Below are 27,538 nucleotides of genomic sequence, written 5' to 3' on the forward strand. Positions count from 1 at the left end.
ATGCGAAATATCCTCATTTCTTCTTTTAAATTGACAGCTCCAGTTTCTTCTCTGTCTAGCTTTGAGAGACCTCAAAGCCAGCAGTCATCCTGCTGTAGTTAATGCCAGCAGGGGCTGGTGCCAAACCAGGGACGGCTCCTGGAAGGCATCACAGCTGTGAAAGCCTCAGCCAGTCACTGTCGGAATGACCAGCTAGAAGCTGCCTCGGATTGTCCAGGAAAGCAGCACCGCCTGGTAACTGCAAATGCTCTTCTCCTCCTGAAGAAGCTGGCTGCCTGTCTCCCTGGAGAAGCATCCTGATCTCCACTGGCTTCCCAAACCCCACCGCGTGCTCCGACGATGTTAAAGTCAGCGCTGGCCATGCAGGGTCCTGGGCTCAGCCCTGCTCCCCAACGCTGCTGAGCCACATCTCAAACTGCTCCCTGCTTTTTTTCCTCAAAAAATTGCTTCCCCTGCAATCCCTAAGAAGGGCCAATGCACAGAACAAAAATTTGCACCCACTGTGAGTCTGCGGGCTTGGGTTTTCCAAGGGGGGTGGCTGCCCGTAGGGAGATGTCGGGGTGCTTCACGGCCCGACGCAGGCCCTCCTCATCCCAGCAGCGAGGGGGTTTTGGGGCAGAGGGGAAGGGCAGCCCTGGGCAGGTGCCCCCGGGGGCAGGAGAGCTGCCGCAGCCTCGCAGGCACTGGGCATCCCGAAAGGGATCTACACCCTTCAGAGGAGGAACCGGCCTTAATTGCCTTCGCCTTGGGAACTTGCTCTGGACTTCGGTCATGCAGATGTTTAGAAATGTTTTTAAAATGCAGATGTTCAGAAGCTGAGCTGCGTCTCTTGTGTTTACCCTTCACAGAAAGCTGGGAGAGACTCAGACTTGCTGTTTCTCTGAGGAAAAAAGCTATTTCTGTGCCCAAGCTGTCCTTGTCCTTTTTTGATGCATTGTGCATTCAATTATTAAAAAACCTTTTCCAGAAGAGAGAAAGGCGGCAGGCAGAGAAATGCGAGGAAGTTATCTTAAAACTGCCCATATGCCAATCACAAAAGCTGCAATGGGATATCTTAGTGCTGCTCATGAGACAGCGACTCCTGTGAGCTGGGCCTGCTCCTGCTGTGGTGCAAAACACCCTGTTCACAGAATCACAGAATCATCAAGGTTGGAAAAGACCTTGAAGATCTAGTCCAACCATGGACCTCACCCAGCCCGTGCTGCTGTCCATCCTTGCTACATCCCCAGAGGAGCAGTGGCCCTCCTCTGGTTTCCAGCCATAAGAAATTTCCTGGGGACAAAAGGCTTCTTTTAAAGCTGAAGCGTTACTCCGTTACCACACGGTTAAGTCTGGTTCCCATCGCTGGTTTGAGGAACTCCAGGCGCTTGCAGGGGAGTGATGAAGGTGGTTTAGATCATGAAGGACCAATCTCCAAACCAGCATCTGCCCTCGGGAGGACGGTCCATGCTCCCGGACAGGACGGGCGGCCGCGCCGGCCCCTGGAGCTGTGTCTCCTTCCCCTGCTGGGCAGCACTGGGGTCATGCTCGAATGGGCTGGCTGGCAGCGAGCGTGCTAAAACCCTCTCTCCTCAGTGGGTTAGCAGTCAGCTCTGTTCCGTGCATGCCAGGTTCACTTTAAAAATTCATCCTTGCTTTGCTTTCGTTGCTTGTTGGCACATCTTGCTGCTGCGCTTTCATGGGCAGAATACCTCAGAGAAGGGTGGGAGGATGTGCTGTGAGCTTGGAGGGGATTTCTGGGGGGTTTTATTTATTTTTTGGGCTGGTCTGCTGCCATGGGTCTGGGCCATTTGCATTTGGCAAGCTACGCTGTTCTTAACAGGGAACTTCAGTCCTTTCCCTCTGAGCTGCTTTGCAGCACGACCTCCTACGTGCCAAGAAATAATTCAGTGGTATCTGTCCCTCGCTGGAGCAGGGACCTGGAGGCTGCTGGCTCCCTGACTGCCACAGCCTTCAGGAGCCCCCACAGCCCAGCTCTTCCTGCCTCGGTTTTGCCTTGTGGAAAAGTAAACCCAAAATTGCTTAAAATTGAGTTGACATCTAGGAAGCAACGTCCCTGAGGAGTGCGAAGTGATGGTTGTGCTGTGCTGGACATTAGATAATGATGCCTCTATCAGATGGTGTAAGAGTATGGAGGGGCCTTAACAGTTCTTCAGTCTAAAAAAAACCCTGTTTTCTTCTCTTTTTTTTATGTCTAGTGAACTTAAAATGTTAGTAAGTGAGAATAACTTCTGGTTTCTTTGCAGTTGGAAAGTAATTGTGTACAGTTGTATGGCTGAGCACTGCAGACTCCTGTTCAAATTCATCTAATTTTGGTCTCTTTGGTAGGTTTTGTAATTTGAGAGAGCAAGTGAAGCATGGAAGTATAATGCAAATAATTCTAGCATTTCTTCTGTTTGCTTGCATATGCTCCTTTCCAGACAGCTGTATTAGTATGCAGCTGGCACAGAGCCATCTTCTGAAACAACTTCTCTATTTTTAGACTATTGTAATGTGAGCGAAGATATCCTCTGCCAATATCACACTTTAAAGTGAATCATGGAAAAGATCCTGAGTGCTGAACGACTGGCAGTAGAATGCCAATGTGGAAAAAAAAAAAAAAAAATGTACTGGTGGTGCTCAGATGGGTATCGGGGAGTCCCTTGCTGTGGGGGGGTCCCGGCTCTGACCTGCTTCAGAGCATCTCGTAGCCCTGCCACTGGAGAGTCATCGAGAAACTCAAAGCGGGGAACCCCAGCAGGAGCCTGTCTTCTCCTCGTTGGCCATCCCTGGAACACATGCTCGTCTAAACAAACCTCTCTTGTTTCTGCAGGATTTTTAATATAGCCCTGTGATACTGGTGAGGTTGCCACTCTGCGGTTGAGCTGCTGATATTAAGAGGAGATTTACCAGGCTCCAAATTATCTAGATGTTATCTACAAGGTTTGTGAAGGGAAGGTTAATCTGGAGCATGCCATGAGGAGGTGCTCTGGCATGGTCCTTGTGAGGTGAAGTCTCCTGACGTGGGTAATTTCATCTCTGGGTGTTGAATAAGACAAAAATTTCTACCTACCTGTTTCTGCCTTTTATTGTTGGGAAATTCTGGAGATTCTTGGTTAACATGCGTGGAGGAACTGGATAATTGCTTTTCTCGAACATCTGAGCACTTGGGAAGCTGAGCACAGGTTGGCAGCAGCTTTTTTCTCTTCTGTCCTTCCATGTATTCTTCCTCTTCTGCTGTGGCTCAGCCTTGAATAATTAAAATACTCCGCTCGCTCTCAGCAATTCCAGAAGTAAAAACTGGCTTGACCGTCAGCCTCTTGCCTCCTGTTCACTCGTCCCACCCGCTGTTTTGATGGTAAATAACACACCTTTCTTTTATCTTGAAGCCAAGCCTGGTGGAACATCAGCTGCCGCTTCTCTGCATTTTTCCCCATGCACCTATGCCTGCCCAGGCACGTCGCCCGCCCTTGGCATTCAGAGGACTTCAGGAGTGTTAATGCTGCGCACGAAAAGGGCACACACACCCCAGATTCTTATTCACCATCTCGACAATTTTGTATTCATGTGAATAAGCCATGAATCTTCTTAAAATTTAGTTCTCTGCCAAACAGTATGTCACTGTCCTTATTTTTTCCTCTTGGACAATAAGGATTGCTAATGAAAGGCCGAGGGTGGGCTGGCGTGGGACTGTTGTTATGCTGTGCTGAAGTACGTACGTGTGTGTCTGTGTATGCACACATACATGTATTTTATGTTGGCAATCTTCAAGTGTCCTTGTGCAAAACTTTGCTAATGGGAGATGTTACCTCGACTCAGTGACTGATTGAAATTGAGAGGGAGATTCTGATCCGTGGGTCTGGAAAGGCACACACTGGTGTATCTCCTGCCTTCTGGTTTTCATACTCGATGGCAGCAGCAACATTTGGATTGCAAAGATGAAATAATGAAAGCTGTTTGTGTTGGATTTAATCCCAAGCATTCCAGTTGGTTTTATGGCTTCTGAAATGAAGTTTGTAGTTCTTTTTAGTTGGGCCAAGTTTAACCTTATGTTCCCATTTATCTGTTTTGCTGGTCTTCTAAATAGCGGATCTGAGATGGCAAATTCGTGTTTCATGGAAACCTAACTAATGGCTGCTGTGGAAAGGAACTTGGTATCAATCTGGCTGGTATAGATCACGTGCGCAAAAAAAAATGCTCAGAAAAATCTTGATGCATCCACATCAGATGCATAACAGAGCCACCTCCAAATGCTGTATAAATAGCAAGTCTAAACCACAGATACCATCCACGCCCCTTCCCATCATTTTGGATGAGTATGCCACCACATATTCCCAACAAAAATATAACAGAAAAAGATGATAAATAGATGGGACGCGCAGCACTTGAAAGACTCATGCTTACTCGTAGACATGAGACACAGCCTCCCTTCGGAATTATGAAGACCAGATTTTTTTTCAGAGCTGAACTTCAAAGCTCATCAAGTACTGATGTGTGTTTGCAGGCCGTTCCCATGCGCGGGCTGCTGCTGCGAGCTGGCAAGGCCCCTTCCCAGACGGCGGGTCCCCGGGGCACAGCTCGGGGCGTTGGCGTCGCGTAGGCCTCCCGCAGCCTCGCGGGACAGAGCACGGAGAGGCTCTGCCTCTGCAGCACCACAGCCCCCCCGGGGGGGCAGGGTGGGTGTAGGGACTGGTTTGAACTTGGCTGGCAGCTGGACACCATGCAGCCGCTCGCTCACCCCCACTGCCCGGGGGATGGAGGGAGAAAGGGAGACTGGTAGGTTGGGATAACAAACAGTTTGGTAATTGTAAGAAGAAAACAGTAACAACAATCGAAGGTACAGAGGGGTGATGCACAGTGTGACTGCTCGCCGCCCGCTGACTGATACCCAGCCTCTTCCCAACCAGCCATCCCCAAATACCGGGATCCTGCAGTCACAATCCCAGAAGCAAGAGAGAACCCCCCTCCTTCCCAGCCACCCCTCCTTTATATACTGAGCATGACGTTATGTGATGGGGAATATTCCTTCAGCTGATTGGTTCCAGTGCTCTGGCTGTGCCCCCTCGCAGCTCCTCGAGCACCTGCACAGGGACAGGACATGGGGAATTGGAGAGACCTTGATCTCTTAGCAACAACTGAAAACATCAGTGTGTTATCAGCATTCTTCTCATACCAGATCCTGTACTGAATTCACAGCACTTATTCTAGCTAGCATGAAGAAAAATTAACTCTATCCCAGCTGAAACCAGGACAGCGTGTCTGTCAGCTTAGGTCTCCACAGATGTGTCTGACCTCAGGCACGTGCCACAGGGCGCTCGCAAGCTGTGTGTAGCGAGAGCACGGTGCTTCAGCACTGGCACAGGTGGTTCTGCAGCCATCTCCCAACGCTTCTCCATGGTCTGTGGGTCAGCCATCTTCCAACGCTTCTCCATGATCTGTGGGTCAGCCATCTCCCAATGCTTCTCCATGGTCTGTGGGTCAAGCCACCTTCCAACGCTTCTCCATGGTCTGTGGGTCAAGCCATCTTCCAACGCTTCTCCATGGTCTGTGGGTCAAGCCACCTTCCAACGCTTCTCCATGGTCTGTGGGTCAAGCCACCTTCCAACGCTTCTCCATGGTCTGTGGGTCAAGCCATCTTCCAACGCTTCTCCATGGTCTGTGGGTCAAGCCATCTTCCAACGCTTCTCCATGGTCTGTGGGTCAAGCCATCTTCCAACGCTTCTCCATGGTCTGTGGGTCAAGCCATCTTCCAACGCTTCTCCATGGTCTGTGGGTCAAGCCATCTTCCAACGCTTCTCCATGGTCTGTGGGTCAAGCCATCTTCCAACGCTTCTCCATGGTCTGTGGGTCAAGCCATCTTCCAACGCTTCTCCATGGTCTGTGGGTCAAGCCATCTTCCAACGCTTCTCCATGGTCTGTGGGTCAAGCCATCTTCCAGTGCTTTTCCACGGTAGATGGGTCTGGAGCCATCTTCCAGTGTTCTTCCAACAGCTGTAGCTCTCAGAGTTTGATGATCTACAAAAAGAGGCTAGGCTGCAGCATGTACATGCTTGTTTCAGAATGCGTTCCTCTTTCAGAGCCTTCCCTTGGATGGGTGCCTGGTAAATAGGAGGTTTTTACATCTGGTAGAGCTGGTGCAGACTTGCCTTGGGTTTTTAAGGCGTGTTTACGTGACGCTATTTCAGCTGTAACTTTTGATTTCATGAACTTACTCAGTTATGACACCAAAATAAGTCTCTTCCAGCCCCATTTCCTTCTTGCAGAGATGACCTCTTGGCAGCATCCTAGCAAGAGCATATTTAAAAGCAGTTATACCCCATACACTTACTGTGAACGTGTCCAGGAGAGGGTGAGCTGGCTGTTTCCATGCAAGTTACCTGGGCATACAAACTCTGCGGGTGTTTACTGCGGAGCAAGTTGGTGCATCTGTAAAGGCAGGAACAAGTCAGTGCTGCTGTGGGCACGGAGTCTTACGTAGAACGACTTAAGCTAAACAGTACATATAGAAACCATCAACTCCATCATGTGCGGCCATTTCTGAGGTTTTTTTTCCAGCAAGGCCAGCAGAGCTGAACTTTCTTTTCAAAGGAACTTTGTGTAGTGTTTTTTGTATTACTCTAAGAATCCTGGCTTATCTTTTAAGAGCAGAGGATCCTCATTGTGGTCAGTTTTGAAGCCATTTGTACTTTTGGTGATGCATTTTGACTTCTGCCAGCAGTGTCTTTCCCTCCCTCCTCCCTTCCCATCCCACCCGAAGACCTCTGCGACCCTTTTGTTTCTTTCATTTAACATCTTTCTGGTAGAATACATCTTTGTTTCCCGACCTATTTATTCAAGATGTTGGGCTTCGGTGTTTACCTACAGCCATAGGAAACCTGGGGTTGTGTTGATAGATGACTTCTGCTGTCATGTCTGAATGAACGCAATGCACCATCAGTTGCATGGTTTCTCCTTTATACAATTCATTTAACCATATGCAGTTGTACGCTTCATATTTTTTGTGGTTTTCTGTAACTATTTCAACGTTGATTTAAAGCAGATCCTATGATGCAACCTAGCCGTTTCCTGACACGGAAGGACCTATTGCACACCCTGGTGTTACCTGCAGAAGGTCTTTGTAGAAGCCTGTCTTATTGTCCCTCTGCCAGCCCGTGGTGGACAGGCTGCTGGACTGCTTCCTGGCTTACTCTCTGTCTCTGCAGCTGTCTGAGTTCCAGTTTTATTTATATAAATTATTGTTTCTAATGCTATATGAATAAATAATGCTCTTCACCCACAACCGTAATACAAGCTGTAAGTCATGATGTGTTAGAAAGATGTCAGACCTTTATGACCAGTAAAAATTCTTTCTTCACTACTAGCAAGGAGATAAATGTTTTGAAAAAGGTAATTTGATCTGTATTGCTTGGAATGCAAAAATTTCCATTCCCCTCCATAGCTGCCTGCCTCTCAGAGGTCCTTTCAGTGTCTGGAGGTTCTCCCACCCTTCTGATGTTCTGTACCATTCCTCTCTAACAAGCCTGATGTCTCCTTACTCTTGCAGAAGAAAACGCAGAAATTACCCTGGATGTGTCATTAGCGTATCGCGATGACATGTTTGATGATTGGGAAGAAATAGCACACGCAGTAGAGATCAGGAAGCTGAAATGCACCTTTGGCTCACCAAAAGTAAGGTGTTTTGATGGCACTGGAGGTGGGGAGGTGTGGGAGCGAGGTGGGAGTTGGCCTCTTCCTGTCCTTCGTGGTGCTCTGAGTTGTTCCATCATAACTTTCAAACATCTAGCTTTCTCTTGGCTCAAAATCTTTGAAAACCTGATGAGCTCCATGTGCAGTTGGTTTTGTTGGGTGATGCAAGAGAAGGGGGTGAAGTCGGAGGTAGAGTTAGAACTGTAAGGAAGAAAAGGCGTGAGGAGTTGCAGAGGTGTTGTCTGGAACTCAAATGCTTTGAGATCTGTACACCCCAAACCATTCAAGAGAACTTGGACCTTTCCTTATGTTTCTGTGATGGATAAAACCTTGTTCTTTAGGAGTGGCAAGGAAATAGCCCACCAGGGACACAGCAGCACTCAAAGAACACGGAGAGGCAGGGCAAGAGTTTCTTAAAACAGCTTCTTAATGACTCAATCTGCAAAGCTTAGGTGCAGAGAACACAGCTAGCAGTTGAGAGCAAGAGCATCTTTTTAAATAAAGGTGTTTCTTTCTGTGCTGCAGAATGCAATCCATGTAGCTTAAATTAATCTGGTGTCTCTTCACCGTGCCATGTTTTTCAGCTCCGTGTCTTGTTCTCCCAGTTCACAGCCCCTTTCAGCAACCCACTTACATCTCCGGTAGCACCTGTACTTCCATACAGCCCCATATAGGCAGAAAACACGTACCAGGTGCAGAGGGGAGTGTTGCTGATAAAACAGGAGTTAAGAAACTCCACATAAAGATATGTGTGAAGAGGTTGCATATTTTGTTTTGGCTCTAGTTGTGCTTGCCGAGGGAGGAAGTTTGGATCCTGAAGTACTATCTCATCTTGAAAGGCTCCCATGACTTTAAGTGCATATAAGAGCCTGAAATACAAACCTGCTCCAGTTCAAACCCTATTGACTTGATGACCCAAACCCATCAAAAACTTGAGCAAAACTTTCTCCAAATCATTGAGATTCTCCAGATTTGCACAGACTGGTGGCAGGCGTGCTGGTCCGTCCGAGGCTGACCGCCGTGTTGCTGCTCTGTGCCCCTTCCTAGACCCTGGACTCCGAAGGCCGTCACTACGACTGTGACTTCCTTCCCTTCATGGAGATAGGCAGCGTGGCCCACAAGTACTACCTCATCAACATCCGTCTCCCCGTCAACGAGAGGAAGGGCATCAACGTGGGCATTGGGGAAATCAAGGATATCCGCCTCGTGGTAAGTGTCCGTCTTGCTTCTGTCCATGATGTCTGCCCGGGGGCTGCTGCAGCTCCCTTCTTGATCTCCTCTTTGATCCACAGCAAGGCCCTGCTCTTCATCATGAGTAGCACCTGCCTGCAAATGTGACTTCCCTCCTTCCCAAGGGACGTCCTCTTTGACTGCTCTCTTTTGAGGAGCCCTCTCCAAGCATTGCCACCCTCCTGCACTGCCTTGTGACCACCTCCAGAGCCTTCCCACAGCTCGGAGAGCTCCCCTCTGTCCTCTCCTCCCCACAGCAGTGTGCCTCGGGCACACATTGTCCACAGAATCCCAGAATCATCTGGGTTGGAAAAGCTTTTGAAGCTCCTCCAGCCCAGCCATGACCCTTCCCAACTGCCCCAGATCCCTCAGCGCTGGCTCAGCCCGACTCTTCAACCCCTCCAGGGATCCCGGGGACTCCCCCCTGCCCTGGGCAGCCCATTCCAACGCCCAACAGCCCCTTCTGCACAGAAATCCTTCCTCAGAGCCAGCCTGACCCTGCCCTGGGCAGCTTGAGGCCATTCCCTCGGGGCCTGGCGCTGGGGCCTTGGCTCCAGAGACTCACCCCCCCTCTCTGCCCCCTCCTGGCAGGGAGTTGCAGAGGGCCAGGAGGTCTCCCCTCAGCCTCCTCTGCTCCAGACTGAACCCCCCCAGTTCCCCCAGCCGCTCCCCAGCAGACCTGTGCTCCAGACCCTGCCCCAGCTCCGTTGCCCTTCTCTGGCCACGCTCGAGTCATTCAATGGCCTTTTTGGGGTGAGGGGCCCAACGCTGAACTCACTCATCGAGGGGCGGCCTCCCCAGTGCCGAGCCCAGGGCTCAGATCCCTTCCCTGTCCCGGCAGGCCACGCCAGGGCTGGTACAGGCCAGGATACCACTGGCCTCCTTGCCCCCCTGGGCACACTGCTGGCTCCTGTTCATCAATCAACCCCTCCAGGTCCCTCGCTGGCAGCTTTCCAGCCACTCCTCCCCAAGCCTGTAGCACTGCCCCTTGCAGATGGGAGCTGAGGAGGAACAGAGCAGCGGGGTTCAGAGGGGAGCATGGCCATGCAGATGTTTGGGATGGCTGGCAGCTGTCCCTGCTCCTGCCCTCCCTCGAGGCATGGTGGCCATGGGTGCTCCCGGCTGGAAAACCTCCCACCGCCGTCCCGCGCAGAGAAGCAGTGAGCCAGCCGGCTGTGGTGGCTGCAGACGGCGGTGGGAGGGCCTGTGTCTGGAGAAATGCATTAATTTGGCCGATGCCTTTCCCACCAGTGGTGACTTAGCTCCGTGAGTATCTTGTTACTTGTCTGAGAGCAATTCTGCCAGCTTTTTCCACGCTGTGTCAGAGTGCCCCTCTCTTGACTGCTCTCCACCTCGCAGTGGAAGCTCTGTGGGTTGGTGTGTGTTGTCAAGACTTCTGAAGCCCTCTCAGATGCTGAGTAGGCACCCGCTCCCTTTCCTGGGTTGGACAAACAGCCAATTTCAAAGAGTAGTTGCATCTAGACCTGCTTATGTGTACTGCCACGTACACACCTCTCCTGTCAGCTCCCGTGAGGAGAAGCACAGAGTAATGATGTTAAACCCTGTACAGCTGCTGCATTCCACCTTGGTTTTCCTCAGGGCATCCATCAAAACGGAGGCTTTACCAAAGTGTGGTTTGCCATGAAGACCTTCCTCACCCCCAGCATTTTAATTATCATGGTCTGGTACTGGAGACGGATCACGCTGATGACGCGCGCTCCTGTCCTGCTGGAGAAGTGAGTAGGCGCTCGCACGCTGGCCGAGGTGACCCTCGGGCAGGAGGACCCTGACCGAGGTGGTCGCTGCTCCAAGACAGAGCCCGTGTTCTGAGGAAACAGGGGTGGTCTCTCCCCTGTCCCCTCCCTCCACCGAGGGAGCAGGAGACCTCCATAGCTTCTCTTTTCTTTCCCATTAAACCCACGGAGAGCGAGCAGCTGTGCTTGCCCGTGGCTGCTCAGAGGGGTGTCTCTGGCAGGAGGTGACACCCCACCACCACAGCCCAGACAGCGCCAGATTTTCTTCTGTTGCTCTTCATGAACAGCCTTGCCTTCTGGGGCTCCGTGTCCTTGCAAACTGGAAAGAGACGGTGTTTCTGCCTCCCCAGGGTCATCTTTGCTCTGGGAATTTCCATGACGTTCATTAACATCCCCGTGGAGTGGTTTTCCATCGGATTTGACTGGACTTGGATGTTGCTCTTCGGAGACATTAGACAAGGTATTTTCTACGCCATGCTCCTGTCGTTTTGGATCATCTTCTGCGGAGAGCACATGATGGTGGGTACGACACGGAGGGGAAGGTGGCTCCCAGCCCTGCTTGCAGAGGTACCTGGCAACTCCCTCGAGTGTTGGAAATGACGCTGTGGGGACTCGCGCCAGGAGAGAGGGCTTCAGGCTAACCTGCTTTTCCTTCCTCTCCTCCTCACCTCTTGACCCTCTGATTAGGACCAGAATGAGCGGAATCGTCTCTCGGGGTACTGGAAGCAGGTTGGACCCATTGCTGTTGGCTCCTTCTGCCTCTTCATCTTCGACATGTGTGAGAGGTGGGTGCAGCGCCGCTCTGCAGCCCATGTGTGCTGCCCCCGGGGCCAACCTGCCCTGCGCAGAGGCTCCCGGCCGCCTCCCGGGCCTGGATGCTCAGCCCCATCTCCTGAAGCCGGGAGAGGCTCCTGTGAGTGCGCTGGGCAGGCTGGCGCATCGCGGCAGCGGACCTTGTCCCGTACGGCCCTAAAGAAACGCTTCCCACCTTGTCTCCTCCCTGAGCCCCTCGCAGCTCTGCGTTTTCTCTCCTCTTTGCAGGGGAGTGCAGCTGAAGAACCCCTTCTACAGCATCTGGACCACTGAAGTTGGCACCGAGCTGGCTGTATCCTTCCCCCCCCCCCGGCTCAGAGCAGGCTCGGTCTGTGTCAGTAGGCGAGGGAGGTGTTCCCATCCTGCCAGATACCTGGGGGGTGTGGGGAACCCACCCTCCTTTTAGCAGAGCGGGGGGAGCTCAGGCACTGCAGGAGATGCTGGTGTTGTTTGGAAGAAGCAGTCCTGGCAGGGACCAGTGCTGTGCCTGGGGAAGTCACGGGAGAACTGACCCTCTCTGCAAGATATTAGAGGTTTTGGGGGAAGCACAGGGGCTTTAGATCTTGGGTGTTATGATGGTAACCCCAGAGCTGGTGCTGCTCCAGCAGCTCCCACCCTGCTCCCCCCGGCCCTGCGATGCCATCGGCCCTCCGGTTGCTGCCACGGCCGGGGCCGGCGTTGCTGAGGCGTTGCCACGCATTGCCCTCGCTGGCAGGACTTGATACTAAAACAAGTGAATCGCCTGAATAACGTTTTCTGTGATTTCTGTTTAGCTCATAGCATTTTCTCTTAACTTGTGCTGCTCAGATGGCCTTTATTATAGTTGCAGGAATCTGCTTGTGTCTCTATTTTCTCTTCCTGTGTTTCATGGTCTTTCAAGTGTTCAGAAACATCAGTGGCAAGCAGTCCAGCCTCCCAGCCATGAGCAAGGCTCGCCGCCTTCATTACGAGGTACTGTCCCTCCTTGCTGCACGCATTCTTCTCTTTTTAAAATGTATTTTTGACCTTAAAGTCTATACTGAGACCTTCTCTATCCGTACAGTCCTGAAGTGGGAGATGCGCTCTTTGCCAGCTGTCTTGTGTTGCTCCAGTCCCCTGCCTGCCTTTTGGTTTGGCTGTTGTGAAGTTTCTTCTTTTTTTGGGTCTTTAGTCCGAGGAAGTACTTTAAACTCTCAGGAGGGTGGGTAAGCTGGTTCTCCTTTCTCCCAGCTTACTGAACAGTGTTGGAAGATGGAAGAAAACTGTCCAAATTACCATTTAAATTACTTCGGGGTGTAAGCCCATCAGTTCCCCATACCTGTTTCTCCTGTGATATTATTGTGTTTAATGGAAAGTATTGCGAAGACCACCCTGTTTTTCCATGGTGTGAATTCAGATTTTTGGAGTTGCCTTTTCCTAACCAAGTTGCAGGAGAGAAACTGTCCTGCTAGGATCAAAATGCGACATGTTCAGCCCATTATCCCCATTTTTAGCCTGTGACTTTGTACATTGTTTCTGTCCTAGCTGTCTAACTGCTGCAAAACACAAGGAGCTCACTTTTAAGTGCTTAAGCTGAGAGTGCCTGTTGTTTCCATGGGTGTGTAAATATTTATCACCAATGTTGTTCTGTTAAATGATGGTTGCTTCTGATTTAAACAAGTCCATTATCACCCATCCAGAATGCACATAAAAAACTAGAAAATTGGACCTGAGAGAATTTAAAGAAGGTACTGAGCATTTTTTTCCATCTTTCCCTTTAGCAAGAGGCACAGGACTTCAGCTCTTATTGTAGAGCTGCCACAGCCGTGCTCTACATACAAACATCTGGCAAGCATGAATCTGATCCGGAAGAGTTAAATTAATAGTAATTTGTTGTCGCAGTGTGGCATAGTAATTACGCACACACTGACATTTCCACCAAAATTCCAGAAACAGGTTAAAAAAAACATTACACACACAAAAACAAAACCAAAAGAATTTGTAAGTAAAAATGTAAATCTAGTGAAACTAAGTACGGTGTGCAGTCAGGGTGCCAACCAGGTGATCTCGAGGCTTCGTTTGTCTCATAATCTCCATTGTGCTGTGAAAGGCAGCGTCGGCATTGAGAATTGCTGCAGTTTCCTCCCAGACAGAGCGTGGAGGTGAGGATTAGTCCGGGGCAGACCCAGTACCCGCGCTGCAGAAACCCCGACTCGCCTTGCTGAGCCGTGCAGGCTCTCCGCAGATGTTTGTTTTACAAGAGCTCTGAGCTCTCAGGCCGGCTCCTCGTGAAGCCCATGGCCTACACTGACCTGCCTCCTCTTCCACGTTAACTCTTGGTAAATCAGTCACAAAAAGCAAATGTAATGGAAAGCCAGAGCTGTCCAGACACGCACACCCCGCTCGGAGCATCCGGGAGGAATGCAGACGTGTGGGGAGCGGAGAATATGGGCTGTCGTGAAGCCGGCGCAGAGGAGTGGGTGGAGGTTGTTTTGCTTTGGGGTTTCGTGGGTTGGACCCTTTTTTTGTTTTTTCTTCGCTTTTTTTTTTTTATGCTTGTGTCTTGCATATGCTAAAAACAAAAATGGGTTTTTGTGGATTCTGTTAATGTGACCAGTGACATTTCTCTCTAAGCAGGGGCTGATATTTAGGTTCAAGTTCCTGATGCTCATTACCCTGGCCTGTGCAGCGATGACAGTCATCTTCTTCATCGTGAGCCAGGTGAGTGACAAAACGCAGCTTCCTCTGAGAATCAGCCCCCGATTGCCTGCCTGCTGAGGATGTCACCTCACTTGCTGTTCAGACAAGGCACGCCTGTTATAAGTTTGATAATAAGTTGCTTTTTAAGAACTGCTTTTCATTTATTTGAAGCACTGCCATCAACTTGCTCAAGCTGAAGCCTTCGCAGAGGCCTTTGGCTCACGGTAAAGGTTTTGGGGCTGTGCTGTTTGAAATACCAGCCAACACGGTTTACTCATTTCTGAGAACTCAGCAAGAAGAAAAATGTTCTGTTCGCACTGAAAGAATCCAGTGGCTTTGTATGCCCACAGAGAACTAACAGAAGTCGATCTCCCCTGGGCTGACTTTGCCAACCCTGCTGTTCCCAGCAGCATCTATAGCTGTTTATTCTGAGCGACGATGCCATCTCTCTGCACAAATGAGCTTTTAGCACTGCTTAAAGGTACTTTGATGGTTTCTTCCAAGTGACTTTTAAGCTTGCATCCATTGTTGTTCCGAAGCCCAGGCAGCTTGTGGCCTCAGGAGAGCCGTGGGTACAGCCTCGCCAGTCCAGTAGTACAGAATTAGGGGTGCAGGAGCCGTTTTTAAACCCAGCACACCGCTTAGGCCTTGGGGTACATGGTGTATAATACAGCAGCAGATGATTCTGCTCTTGAAAATCTGTTAGACTGAAGCGATGGTTTGAGGAACACCACTTGGCGTTCAGTTCATTATTGAGTGTTAATGACCATCGCAGGGTACGGGTGTGACACAAACGATCTTGTCCAGCTACTCTTTTTAAGCTAGTTGAGCTTTCAGCTTTCCCCCTTACGTCTTTTTAACAGAAAGCCATCATTTCAGCGTGAACAGTCTGTGTAGCTTCAAGTAATATTAATATTGATGATATTTCCGTAACTCTTGACAAATCTCTGCGTGTCTAAGGCTGATGCTGTCAGCCTAGGCCCCTCTCAAGACAGAAGCAGCAAGCAGGCGTTCAGCCCATTAGCTCTTCGCATTATTCGTGCTGGTTTTCTTTCTATAAAAGGTCTATTTATAGAAGTCTAATGTTTTCAGATGTAACTAGTTGTCTCCTAGGTACTGCCCTTTACGTGGCAAGCTTTGCTGAACCCATCAGTTACGGCAGGGACGTATCGCGGGATATGAGAGTTTTTGTCACATTTAAGAATGATAAATCAAAGTTAAGGAAATCCTGACGCAGTCATTTTGTAAGGACCATTTTCTTCCTGCAGACTGAGGCTAAAAAGGAGAATCCTAGGCTGACTCCTCCATCACCGACTCTGTCTGTTACACTCTGTTTACTCAATCCTGTTGAATCGATGCCGTTCTTACCAATTTACTCCAAGTTTAGTGCTTTAGGGGCTCTCTTCTGTATTTTTACAGAGTTTGGTCTTGCTGACCAGCCTGTGCGTGTCTGCTTTCTCCCGGGCAGGTGACGGAAGGCCACTGGAAGTGGGGGGACATAACGATAGAAGTGAACAGCGCCTTCTTCACCGGCATCTACGGGATGTGGAACCTCTACGTCTTCGCCCTGATGTTCCTGTACGCGCCGTCGCACAAGAACTACGGCGAAGACCAGTCGAACGGTAAATGCCTCTACATGATGTGAAGGCTGTCATGGGACTAAAGCAGTATAAAAGGGGTGACATCCTTTGTGCATTTTTGGGGGGGGCCAAAGTGCCTATTCAGCACCTTGAAATGTTTTGCAAATGCTGGTTTGGTTTTCCTAGCGGACATTTTAATTAATGGTTAGGGTTAGAGTATTTAGCCAAGGCTGTCTAAAGCCTTCTAGATGGTTTTTGTACTGTTTAGTACAGCCCAGTTGTAATTGCGTAGCTCAAATGGGGGGACGATGAAAGAAGAAAATGGAAATCTGGGCAAGTGGAGAGTGGCAGTGCTGTTGGATTCCTCTCTCAGGAGCCTTCAGTAGTACAAAACCCATCCTTTGCCGAAATGCTGGTATTTATGTGACTGTTAATAAAAGCTTTTGTAGAAATGTTGCGTCGTCCATAGCACAGGTAGCTGCTGAAAGCCTCAAGGGAGTAAAACCGGACCTTTTGCTTTCTAATTGTCAAATATTTTATTATGGGACTGGGCTAATGAAATAACTTTGTTTCTCAGGTGACCTGGGAGTAAACAGCGGGGAAGAGCTTCAGCTCACCACCACCATCACCCACGTGGATGGGCCCACGGAGCTTTATAAGCTGGCTCGTAAGGAGGCTCAGGAATAACGCCAAGGTGGCCTCAGCTGGGACCTGGCGCGGGGTGGAGAGCAGAGGACAACCCAAGGCCCTGTGGCAGGAGACCTCTCTGACCTAACTTGCTTCTCGAGCACCCCGTACCTAGCGTATTTTCACAGAGCAGTGACACCGAGCAGAACATTTGTAAACTCTTTAATATGGTGTAGTTATTTCTGGGGGGAGGGATATGTATATTGTGTTACACTCAAGCACGTAAAAACCTGCTAAAAAAGCGTTAAGGTTGCAAAGTCGCACATTCAGAAGGTAGGAGGGGGCAGAGCTGGCATCGAGCAGTTTGTATTTACTTTACACTGGTGTGTAAAGGTGGTGCAGGGAGCTCAGGCGGGGAGCAGCACGTATTCAGCACTTCGAGTGTTCTTCTTGTGTGCAACTTTGAACAAGGTGTTGGTTGGGGGGGCGGAAACTAAAGCCTCATTGTAAAAACATTTTAATTTCACCGTCTGTAATTGTATTGAACCTTGTTTGAGGTCTTTAGGGTGGTCCTGTAACTCGGCAGCAAACCTCTGTCACTTGAGTGAAACGCAGCTGGGGAAGGGAGTAGGACGCAATTGGTAAGATTTTAGTAGAAGCAGCAACACTTTCTCCGTAGGTTTTGCAGCTGTTTAACTCCAGGGGAATGTAAAAACCTGATTTCTGAGCTGACTTGCAGGAGAAGGGAGTGCTCCTGCCCCGAGTCCCAGAGGTGCCGGTCCCGCAGCCAGCTCCTGCCTATTCTCAGCCCCTTTGGCTTCCCTTATTTTTGTTGTCCTCCTCCACCTTACTTTTTGTTACGGTTCATTCATTTTTATGCTGCTTACGTGCCGCGGGGAGAAGAGAAGGGCCACAGGAGGGACGGTGCCCGTGGGCTGGGCGGAGGGTGCCGGGCCATCCCACTCCTCCTTGCGCTGCCGGGGTGGAGCACGCTTGGCAGAGGTGGATTCTTCCAGGGCTTACCAGACTTGAAAAAACCCACTTGTCGTGCAGTAATGTGGATATTTGCTTCTCCAGAGCAAAAGCAGACGACAAGGTCACTCACCCCTGCGCTGTGCCTGGGCCGGTCTGGATGTGAGGCCATTGACAGTACGAGGGGAATGGGAACTGGGCTGGGGTGGAGGCGTAAACTGGACTGTGCTGGGGACCAGTTAAGAGAAGTGTTAATGGTGTGTGCGGGAAGAAGCGTGGCCAGAAGGGTCTGTGCTGCTCAGGGCTCATCTTCCAGGGCCTGGAGGATCCAGGGGGCCTTGGCACTGGGAACTAATAAATATCTGTGTTAAGTGCTAGTAACACATAACCTCCCCACCCCAGTTTTGTCCCCAAAAGATAAGGATCTGCTACTGCTGTCTGGTCAGAGATTAGGGAGAGGGGGGAAGCTTCCAAAGCTGCTGGCAGACAGTCGGAGTGGGTACTGGTAGAAACACCATCCTGGAAAAGGTGATCCCTTATCCTTGGATTCTTAAAACTTCTGAGATTACACATCAATTGCTAGAGTATTGAGGCTGCAAAATGAAAGTACAGAGAGATACTAGAAGATTAGAGATAGTAGAGATACCTGTGACACCTTAATCTCCCGTAGCCAGCGTACTCCTTCCGCCCTGCAATGAAAGGCTGCTCCTTGCTGGCTCTTCTGCCACGCTCTGCTTTGTGTGTGAGTCTGGGGCCCTGGGCAGGAGTTGAGGCTGCACAGCCAGGGCCCTGGTTTGCACCAGGACGTGCTGGTTCCTCACGGTTCCCACCCCAGCAGGCAGCTGGCTCTCGGCCCTGCCCGTCCGGCTGCCCCGTGCACCCCCACATGCCCACCCTGCTGTTTGGGGGGGCTGCTCAGTTCAGCTCTAACCATCCCCGTCACCATTTCAAACCTGTTAATAACAAAACACAGCACCGACTTCCCTTGCCCATTGCTTTCCCTTCCCCATATTTCTTGAGACAAGGCAGTACTTCAGCTGGGGTGAGGCCTTCAAATTATTCATCCTTATTTTCCCAATCTGCCAGGGAATGGGGCCAGAAGGTGAGCCACGTGTGGGGCTGGCTGGGCACCCCATCTCCTCACCAGCCTTTCCTCCAAAGAGATTTCTTGCTGGAACTGCTGGCGGTGCCAACTGAATCGCCCCGGGCAGTGCTGGGCTGGTACGATCCCAGTAAGAACAGCACTCTGTAAAATAGCATTTAAAATACCATTTGTTAGAGCTCGACACGGCAGAGAATGGGGTAGATAATCCCACATGCCCCAGTTGGTAGCACCCTCCAACGGGTCTCTGATCGGGGTGCAGCACGGCAGGCAGACCCCGTGTGTGGGAGGGTTACCCTAGTTTTGTTAGTTCAAGCTATTCTAGCATTTTCTTAAAAGAAAGCAGTTCTGTTGGATGGTCTGTGGGCCCTCACGGGGATCCCCGGCTCGCCCTGCCCCAGGCCCTCGGGGTGAAGTCCCTCGCCTGCTGCTATGTCTGAGCGTGTGAGGTCACTGTAGCACAGAAAAAGTGCTGAACACTACTTAAGGAGGTAGCTTCGGGTGGTTTTAGATACTTGAACTGGAACACTAATAATTTTTTATGAGTTGGGGTTTTTTTTTGTAAAGTGGGATGATGGTGCCTCTGTACTGAAAGGAAATGTGGTTAAAATTAAAAAAAAAAAAAAAACAAAAAGGAGGGAGCACTATTGTATGAGGAATAAGTGCTGGGACCACACCTTCAACAGGGATGGCAAAATAACTTGTAAGCGATTTAAATAAGGAAAATAAGTGCTAGTAGGTCCAAGCAACGTTCCTACTTGTGGCAGCTGTTCAGTTACGGAGTGAATTAAATTAACGCACATCATTGTAACTCCGGCACGTTCCTGGCTGAGTGCTCGACTTTGCAACTTTAAGATCCTTTTTACGTTGGGTTCTTACGTGATATTTATGTTGTTCCAATAGATGTGTCCATGGTTTCTTTTACAGCTTAGTATAGCGTTGCATTTTGTAAAGGCTCCTTACAAATGGGGAACTGCAGCTTTAAAACCAAATTTTGTGTCAAACACTAACAATTTGTTTACGGGGCGCGTGTATGTGTGCGTGCGTGCGTGTGTGGTTTTTTTTATTTCTTAATTCCTAAGCCCTACTCATACGTCTCAGAAATAGTCCCTGGGTCTTATTAAAATATATCCTTTTTTGTTTAGGTTGAGTTCAGTTTTTACAGAATGCTTTAAGCAACCTGGAAAACGTGTAGTTTTGTTAATTTAAATAAAATATACAATATTGTGGGTTTGTTGTCGGCCTGGTTCACTGGCTGCCAAATCATAGCTCTGCTGTGATCGTGTTGCTTGTAGTTGGTCTTTTACTTCAGGTAGTTGCCAGTCGCACAACTTGTTGCTGGGGGTGAAGGTTGCCTCGCTTGGACAATTTTCTCCCACATCTCTATCCAGATACTTTGCAGCTAATGGCTTTTTGACCTTTCAGACCTTTCCTTTAGGACTAATCGTTGGCAGAGCCGTTCCTGCCTCATCTCCGGAGCGGGGTTACAGCTCCCGTGGGAGCGGGACGGGCAGGACTAGGCTGTGAGCCGAAGTCTGCTCCCACTGCGGGGCACATCCGTTGGGTTTTCCGTAGGGCTCTGTCCCTTGGACCTGCCTGTCCCTGTGCCAGCCCTGGAGTTGTCACACCGTGGCTGGGAACTCTGCGTGTTGGCCATTGCCCTACGTGACCAAGATTTTGGGGGTCTTCCTGCATCTGCTGCTGTATTCAAAGGTGCTGCTTCATGCTGTTCCCCGTGTTGTCTGTAATCCAGAAAAAAAAAGGTTTCCCAGGACTTGCACTTCAGGAGTAATGGAAAATTTGATGACAACAGCTTGAAGTTCCCATTGTAACAGGGGCTGCCTCAATAAAGCGGCACATGAGAGGGAGGGGAGCTGGGCTGCCAGGTCTTAGGCAGAGCCTGCGGCTCCGTTTCTGCTGCAGCCCCTGTTGGCTACAGCATCTCTGCCTGGGCGAGGAGCTGGGGCTGCCCAAAGATAAACTAAAGGCAGTACGGCCCTTTCAGGACCTAATGAATTTCAAAAGAGCAAATTCATGAATTTTAAATAACTGTAGAACCACCGCCACCCTCCCATGGGCCTTCTCTTCTTATTTAGGCTCTTTGTTGGCTGGGGTGCAGCCCTGCCCTGGCAGGGCTTTGCTGCCCTCTGCCGCCAGCTGAACACGGCTTTTGGCCAGAGGAAAGGAGAAATAATAAATAAATCCCTCACCTCTCAAAATATGGGGAATTGCTTTATGCCTAGAAATCCCGATGACCTGCTCAGGGGTCAGAGCTGCCCCAGGAGCTTCGTGCTGCTGGGCAGGGAGACGATCAGAACCGGTGAGGAATGGGAAAAACTACCTGAGCGTTTCTTGCGAAGGCTACTTGGTGTTGGTGTGAGCAGCCAAAGGTAGGAGAAGGGGAAACGGGTTATGACAGACTTTGGTGGGTGAGCTGGGGACCACAGTTCTGAGGTCAGCAAATGGCCTTTGGTTGGAACAGTTTGACTGTTTCACAGAATCCCAGAACCATCTCGGTTGGAAAAGCCCCTGAAGCTCCTCCAGCCCAAGCATGACCCTCCCCCTGACCGTTCCCAACTCCCCCAGATCCCTCAGCGCTGGCTCAGCCCGACTCTTCAACCCCTCCAGGGATCCCGGGGACTCCCCCCTGCCCTGGGCAGCCCATTCCAACGCCCAACAGCCCCTTCTGCACAGAAATCCTTCCTCAGAGCCAGCCTGACCCTGCCCTGGGCAGCTTGAGGCCATTCCCTCGGGGCCTGGCGCTGGGGCCTTGGCTCCAGAGACTCATCCCCCCTCTCTGCCCCCTCCTGGCAGGGAGTTGCAGAGGGCCAGGAGGTCTCCCCTCAGCCTCCTCTGCTCCAGACTGAACCCCCCCAGTTCCCCCAGCCGCTCCTCATAAGACTTGTTGTTTGTTTTTTTTTTTATTAAGACCGCTTTCTGTGTTTTCTTAGAAGTCTGGGACCACAGTCTTTCTGCTCTAAACCCAGCTTGTGACTGAAGAGCAGAGCAAGGAGCTGCAGCAGACCCTGAGGCAGCCTTTTCTCCCAGCCGTGCCGGGGAGGTTGGGTGTAAGCGTGTGGCACTGGGCCGACTCCCTCCAGACGGAAACTTCAGCGTGGGGGACGGCGATGCTGGAGCCCCCCATTGCTCCCGCCCTCCAGGAGCCACAAGAAGTCTGTGCTGTGATTCTTGCAGTGAGTTCTGGGAGGGACTGGGGGAAGTGGGCTTGTGACCTCGATGTCCATCCCTTGGGAAGGGGATGTTAGATCTAGGAAAGGCCCAGGGAAAAATGATCAAAATTACCAAAGATTCTGTGGCTGTGTGTCACTGCACAGCTGCCAGCCACGAGCTCCAGCCTGCGGGATGGATCTGGCCTTTGTTTTCCAGCTTAAAAATGGAAGAAGCAACTTGTGATGGGGCCGGTTTGAGTGTCCCAGCAGCAATCGGAGGCTGTCCCCAGGTCTGACAGTGCTGTCAGCGCTGGCTGGGGAGAGCGAGGTGCTGCTGTTTTCTCCTTGTCCTTTTTAAACCCGCTCCCATCAGTCCCTGAACAATTAATATGTTGTGGGACACTGAAACACGCCCTCTCTCCCACCACAAGTCCTGCAGCCCAAGGCTATCGTATGGGATTTCATTCCAGTGAAAATAAAGTATTGCTGGAGAAAGAATTGCAGGAGATTGAACTGTGGGAGATGAGCTGTACAGAGCTGGGGGCAGCTGCTCACGTCTGCTCTGGTTTTTGTTATAAATGACTGTCACTCCTGCTCTCAAAGTTGAGACATGGTGCATTTTTATTGGGGTAAAATAAGCAATAAGCAGCAGCAGATTTATATTTTGAAGGATTTTGCTCTGTGGTTGGCACACAGACACATGTCACGGGTCTGCTTTCCTACTTAGCACCTGCCATTACACTGCACAAGAGCCAACGGCTCTTTGAGATTTTCCCTTGTCAGAGACTGTTATAGGAAATCAATACGAACTTCAGGCTTGAGAGCTAGAGTTTTAAATAAAACACAAGAGCTTATCAAGGCACCTTCTGCCTCTCCACCTGACATGTGCAAGATGTAAGTCTGGCGCTGGTGCTGTGCAGGGCTGCCAGTGCTGCTCTGTGCCCGCCCTGCTCCCCGCGGCCCTGCGATGCCACCGGCTCCGCACCCTCCGTTCGCTGCCAGGGCCGGGGCCGGCGTTGCTGAGGCGTTGCCACGCGTTGCCCTCGCTGGCAGCACTCGCTTTCACCACGTTACAGTTACTGGGCTGAGATACGCTAATGCGATTAGCCCCCACGCCGCGGCACCCAGCCCTCTTGCAGGAGCCGCTCGGCAGACGGTGCTGGTTGGTGACCGCTTCCCAAATCCCTGCACGTTTGGAACGGCGCGTTGTGCCCCCTCGTGCCGTGACGGCAGAGCCCGTGCTCCCCGCTGCAGGTCAGGTCTTTGTTTCTGACGCAGCTGAGCTGACGTGTGATGACTCCATGCAGTGAATTCCTTGCTGAGAGCATTTAAATATTGTCCTATCCTCTGGCTGGTTCATTAACTCGAGTCAAGGGAAGTTTATATCCATTATAATAGCAGGCGTTTGTGTCATCTTCTATTTTTTCCATCCGCATTTTCTTGTGCTTAAAGCCCTCCAGAGCAAGGGCACTCTTCCAGATACAGATGAGTTTTGCTCATGAGATGGATGTTATGTCTCAAAAATAGATAAGCCACTCTGGAACATTTTCTAATAAATATTTTACAGGCTGGTCTGCACTCCCAGGTATTGGCATTACTGGGAAGAGACATCCTTTCTGATAAGCGACGTGCACCAGTGACACACATCCTCTGCTTTAATAATAATTTATGTAATTCCAGAGGAAAACCCTTTTTCTGCCTTCAGCTGCTGTCTCATACTTCTCCACGGGAATCTGACATCCAAAGCAATATTAAGGTGTCTCTACTGGCCATGATCTGTCTTCCTCAAGAAAAGGAAAGCCTTGGCGGGCTCCAGAGGGAACGGAGCGCAGCAAGGACAAAGCAGGACGGGTGCCCGTCCCCGAGGCTTGGGGTGCCGTGCTCCCCACTGTACCCCAGGTCACTTGGACATGCCCAGCAAGACCCCAAGAGCCTTTGGGAGCTGTTAGTGCTGTGCTGTGCCTCAGTGGCACCCAAAGGTCAGACACTTTAACTTCAGGAGGTCAGAGCTTCCTCTGTAGTGGCACAGGAAATAAAATACATCCGTTTCTAATTCCGAATTGCCCAAAGTGCCCACGTTCCAGCCCAGTTTCAGCCTGGCTGCTGCTCGCTGTTGTGGTCCGGGTAAGGACAGGTTGTATGGGAATCCACCTGGGAGCTGAGGGCTGTCAAACCTTAAGTGAAGCCTGCTTCTGGGGTGCCCCATCCGTGCTCCAGAGCAGGGACCCCTCGCTCCTCCTCCCTGCCAGGAGCGAGCGCAAGGGAGGCGGCGGTGGGGGCTGTATGCGTGGGCCAAAAGCAAGGCTCCCCCTCCATCCCCAAAACACTGACCTGCACGATTTCAGCCGTGGAGCTCCAGGATGAAGGTAAAAGCTAAAGGGAACCAGTGGAAGTTGAGGGGGTGTCCCCCATGCTTGCGAAGCAATGGGAAAGGGGGATTTACTCCCCCAAAGATGGATAGAAATGCAGCAAGGAGCTCTGCTCGGGCTTGGTAACCCGGGAAAGTGCGTTCTTGTGCCAATCCCTGCAAGTCCCAAGGGAGTCCTGACACAGCAGAAGCAATCTCTGCCAAAATCTCTACAGAAAAAGGATCTGAATACCTTCAGCAGTCCCTTCTGCGGGTCCCCACCGCTCTCCTGCACCAGCTCACAGCTCCAGACGTTCCCCAAGCCGTTCTGGGGGGCAGCAGCAGGAGCAGGCAAAGCAGCAGACGGTGCCTCACCCCCTGCTCCCTCTGTGCTCTGCCTTCCCACGGGGAAGGCTCTTGCAAACAGCTGATTTCCATTTAAAATTTCCATTTAAAATTTCTCTGGTGGCTGTCAGCTTCAGCCAGAGCAAATCCTGACAGGCAGAGGGGCACTGAGCCAGCAGCTGGTGGCCATGTCCCTCCTGGGTCGGTCTGTCCCACCCAAGACCGCACAGGACACGTGTCCCTCCTTTCCAGCCTTTCTCCAAGGAGGTTCTTCCCACTCTTCTGCCTCTGCTAAGCTGACTCACAGCTTCTTTCCTACTGCAATCCCTGGAGAAGAGTCAGGAATCCTTCTCCAAACGCTGTTTGGCTTTTCATAGCACCTTACTTACCAAATACCTCTTGGAAAGAGCCATTTTCTACCTGGTGCTGACTTGGGCTTGGTTCTGCACCCAGTTAGGCTGCACTTAGCTGAGCCCTGCTCAGCTGCCTAACGAGGGTAAAAGAGAGCTGGCCAGTGGGCTGAGGTCCGTGGCTGAGACCTGCCAAAAGGGTGAGATCCCAGGCACAACCACCCAACTGGGTTCAGATGGACAACGGCCGAGGAACAGTAAATCCATCCCAAACCTCGGAGGGCTTGGAAAAATGTCGTCTGAAAATCAGATAGCTGCCTCTGAGCAAGCGTGGCTAGCTGAGAGAGCAAGGAAGCTACTGATTACTAGTTAGCATTTCATTGTGGCTAATAAATACCTCATAAACACCAGAAATGATGCTTTATAAATTGGCTCTGGAAATCCCCATTAATGATAGGATTCAGGCAAAGTGAATGACTTGCAGGTTATTAGGTTTGCCACGGACAAGTCATCATGCCTGCAGAGACCAGAACTGTAAAAGCAGCCACACGAGGGACACGAATGGTTTTCCAGTGAAGGGAAAGTGAGCGGTGATTAAATCTTTGGAGCCAGTTGCAGCAGACGGAGCTATGTGGGACTCGGTGCCTGCTAAAGCCAGCCGCTTGTGGCTTTGCCAGCACTCAAAACCGCGTCAAAGGCGGGTGAAAAAGGGAAACTGTTTCAAGTGGACGCAAGCACTGCCTGGATTAAAAAGGGCCGGTGACAACTTTTGTCATGGCCTAGCTGTGTTTTCATCTGGGATGCCGCTTGCAGGCACTCATGCCACAGCCAAAGGACTTGGGGAGGGAAGCCTTTGCCCAGGGAAAGTCTCTGCTCTTGGAAAGAAATCTTCGTTTCCTCAAAGAAAGCAAGGAGGTTTAATGCTGAGGACACCTTCACTGCCAACTGTGTGTAGCTGGGACAGCCCAGGTCCTGTTGTAGCACCCTGTGGATTTAGGAATCCCCAAGGACACAGTCCTGGGAAGCTGGATAAGCTGCAACGCCCTGATGTCACAGGCTTGCGCAGGTTTGGGCACAGGCATGAGGTGTGGGTCTTAGAGGGTTTTGATGGAAAACTACGTGTAAAGTGGCAAAGGGAGGCTCAAGGTTCTCTTGGTTGCCCAAGAGCACCCTCAGCTTGCTGATGCACGGTGGATCCTGCGCTGGGGATGGGAATGGGAAGGAGGGATTTGGGAAACGGCACTACGGATGCTCCAAAAATCAGATGGCAAATGTGGTCAGCCCGTGGGTCAGCGGTGCCCAGCAAGTACTTCAGGAGCAGCGTTTGTATTGCAGCCGGTGGAAACATGGAGAGAATATTTGAGAGGAGGTGGGGAGAGTCAGGAGAGAAACGGGCATGGGTCAGCTGATGGTGCCAGATACCTTGAGGTGGGATGTTTTCGGAGTATATCTGCATTTTAAAACTAAGATGCTCTGGGATTGCAGAGGCCTTAACAAAGCAAAGAGAGAAGGCAAGCTGAAGGAAAGCCTGTAGAAAATTGCTGCTGATGTGACCAGGCAGATCTCCACGGGTTCCTACGCAGCGATACCTGCCCGGGAGCACGCTGCTGCCAGCACATGGGGGACTCTGCTCACATCTGTCCTAGCCCACCGGGCAGGGGCACCCTGCCACCGCAGCAATGCCCCTCCGCACATGTCACTACACCAGGCGTTTGGGTTTGCTTCTAATCCAACACACGTAATTTTACGTGGTTACCCAGCGAGCAACCCCTTGTATTTACACCTACGGAGCTGAGCACGGCGTTACTGAGATGACTAATTAACAACAGGAGAAAATCCTCTGAATAGCATCAGCTCTCCACACAGTTGTGATTCAGCAGCTTGACTGCAGCACTAATAATTCTCTAATGTAATAGAAGTATGGTTTATTAGAACTAATTTTCATCCCTTTGTATTAAGCATGAAGCAATGTTGATTAGTGTACTGTTAAAGAGATCTAGTTTATTCCCCTGTTTTCATTTTCTTTATCATTATTACTTCATTACATCATTATATCATTATTATTATTTCAGATGGGAATTTTCAAAGTAGCTCAGTGCAACTGGGCACCTTCCTGGCTTTAGAGGCTTCTTTTTGAAGGTCTCAGTTCTAGCTCCCCCTTCCTTTCGGATGGATTTGATCCAAGTTTTATCCTGGGTGTTTCCAAGCGCCTTGCAAAAATCAGGTGGTTCTGCTGGTATGTTGTGCAGCTGAGATGAGAATCAGCCCGAATCTTGATCAGCAGCTGACTTTGAGACGGCTTGCTTCTGCGTCTGAAACAGCTGGCCCAGTAGTTGAGCATCTGCTTTTGTTTTCCCCTAGTAAATAAATAATGCAGTGAATGATGACAGGACTTGACAGGGCTTCATGTCAAGACTGAAGTTCCTTGAGAAAGTCCTCTGGGATTTTTGTGTGGGATAGAAAAACTCCAGAGCAGTATGAAATAGGTCTAAAGACCCTTTTTTGTCGTTGTTTGGGATAGGAGGCAGGCATTACAAGGCTGCTCGGTAAGGATAGAAGCGGATTTAAAATGGGAGAATACCATGGAGTCAGTGACACAGCAAGTATCAGAAAAATAAGAAATGATTTTGGAAAAACATGGAGAGTGTCCACACATAGAGTGGGAAAGAACTGGGGCCACTAGAAATCAGGCTGTGACCAGGTTGTGAATAATCCAGTTCTGGCCCTAAGCATAAATTGTTCATGAACTGTGTTAATTTTTAGTAGGCTAAAAACGAACAGCGGGAAGACAAAAGATGTGACAGCAGGAAAACGCAGAAGCACAATGAGCACAGAGGTGGGGAGAAACACACAGGGAAGCTTCTCAGTGCCTTCAGGATCCTTCCACTGTTGTTTTGGTGGGTTTTTTTCCTCAAAGCAAGGAGA

At 50.5% G+C, this 27,538-nt stretch overlaps 1 protein-coding gene across 3 annotated transcripts in view; it reads left to right on the forward strand.

Annotated features, from left to right (window-relative positions):
• The window catches only part of WLS (Wnt ligand secretion mediator), a 37,695-nt gene extending 18,065 nt beyond the window's left edge, over nt 1-19,630 (forward strand). For all 3 annotated transcript variants that reach the window (XM_074905998.1, XM_074906000.1, XM_074905999.1), the window contains 10 exons: nt 7,523-7,647; nt 8,713-8,874; nt 10,495-10,631; nt 11,000-11,168; nt 11,337-11,434; nt 11,691-11,754; nt 12,270-12,413; nt 14,058-14,141; nt 15,589-15,742; nt 16,278-19,630. In XM_074905998.1, the coding sequence (XP_074762099.1) occupies nt 7,523-7,647; nt 8,713-8,874; nt 10,495-10,631; nt 11,000-11,168; nt 11,337-11,434; nt 11,691-11,754; nt 12,270-12,413; nt 14,058-14,141; nt 15,589-15,742; nt 16,278-16,387 (1,247 nt within the window). In that variant the 3' untranslated portion in view covers nt 16,388-19,630. The remainder of the gene's footprint in view (nt 1-7,522; nt 7,648-8,712; nt 8,875-10,494; nt 10,632-10,999; nt 11,169-11,336; nt 11,435-11,690; nt 11,755-12,269; nt 12,414-14,057; nt 14,142-15,588; nt 15,743-16,277) is intronic.
• Nucleotides 19,631-27,538: the final 7,908 nt, after the last annotated feature.

Source organism: Athene noctua, chromosome 5 (assembly GCF_965140245.1).
Source record: "Athene noctua chromosome 5, bAthNoc1.hap1.1, whole genome shotgun sequence".
NCBI lineage: Eukaryota > Metazoa > Chordata > Aves > Strigiformes > Strigidae > Athene > Athene noctua.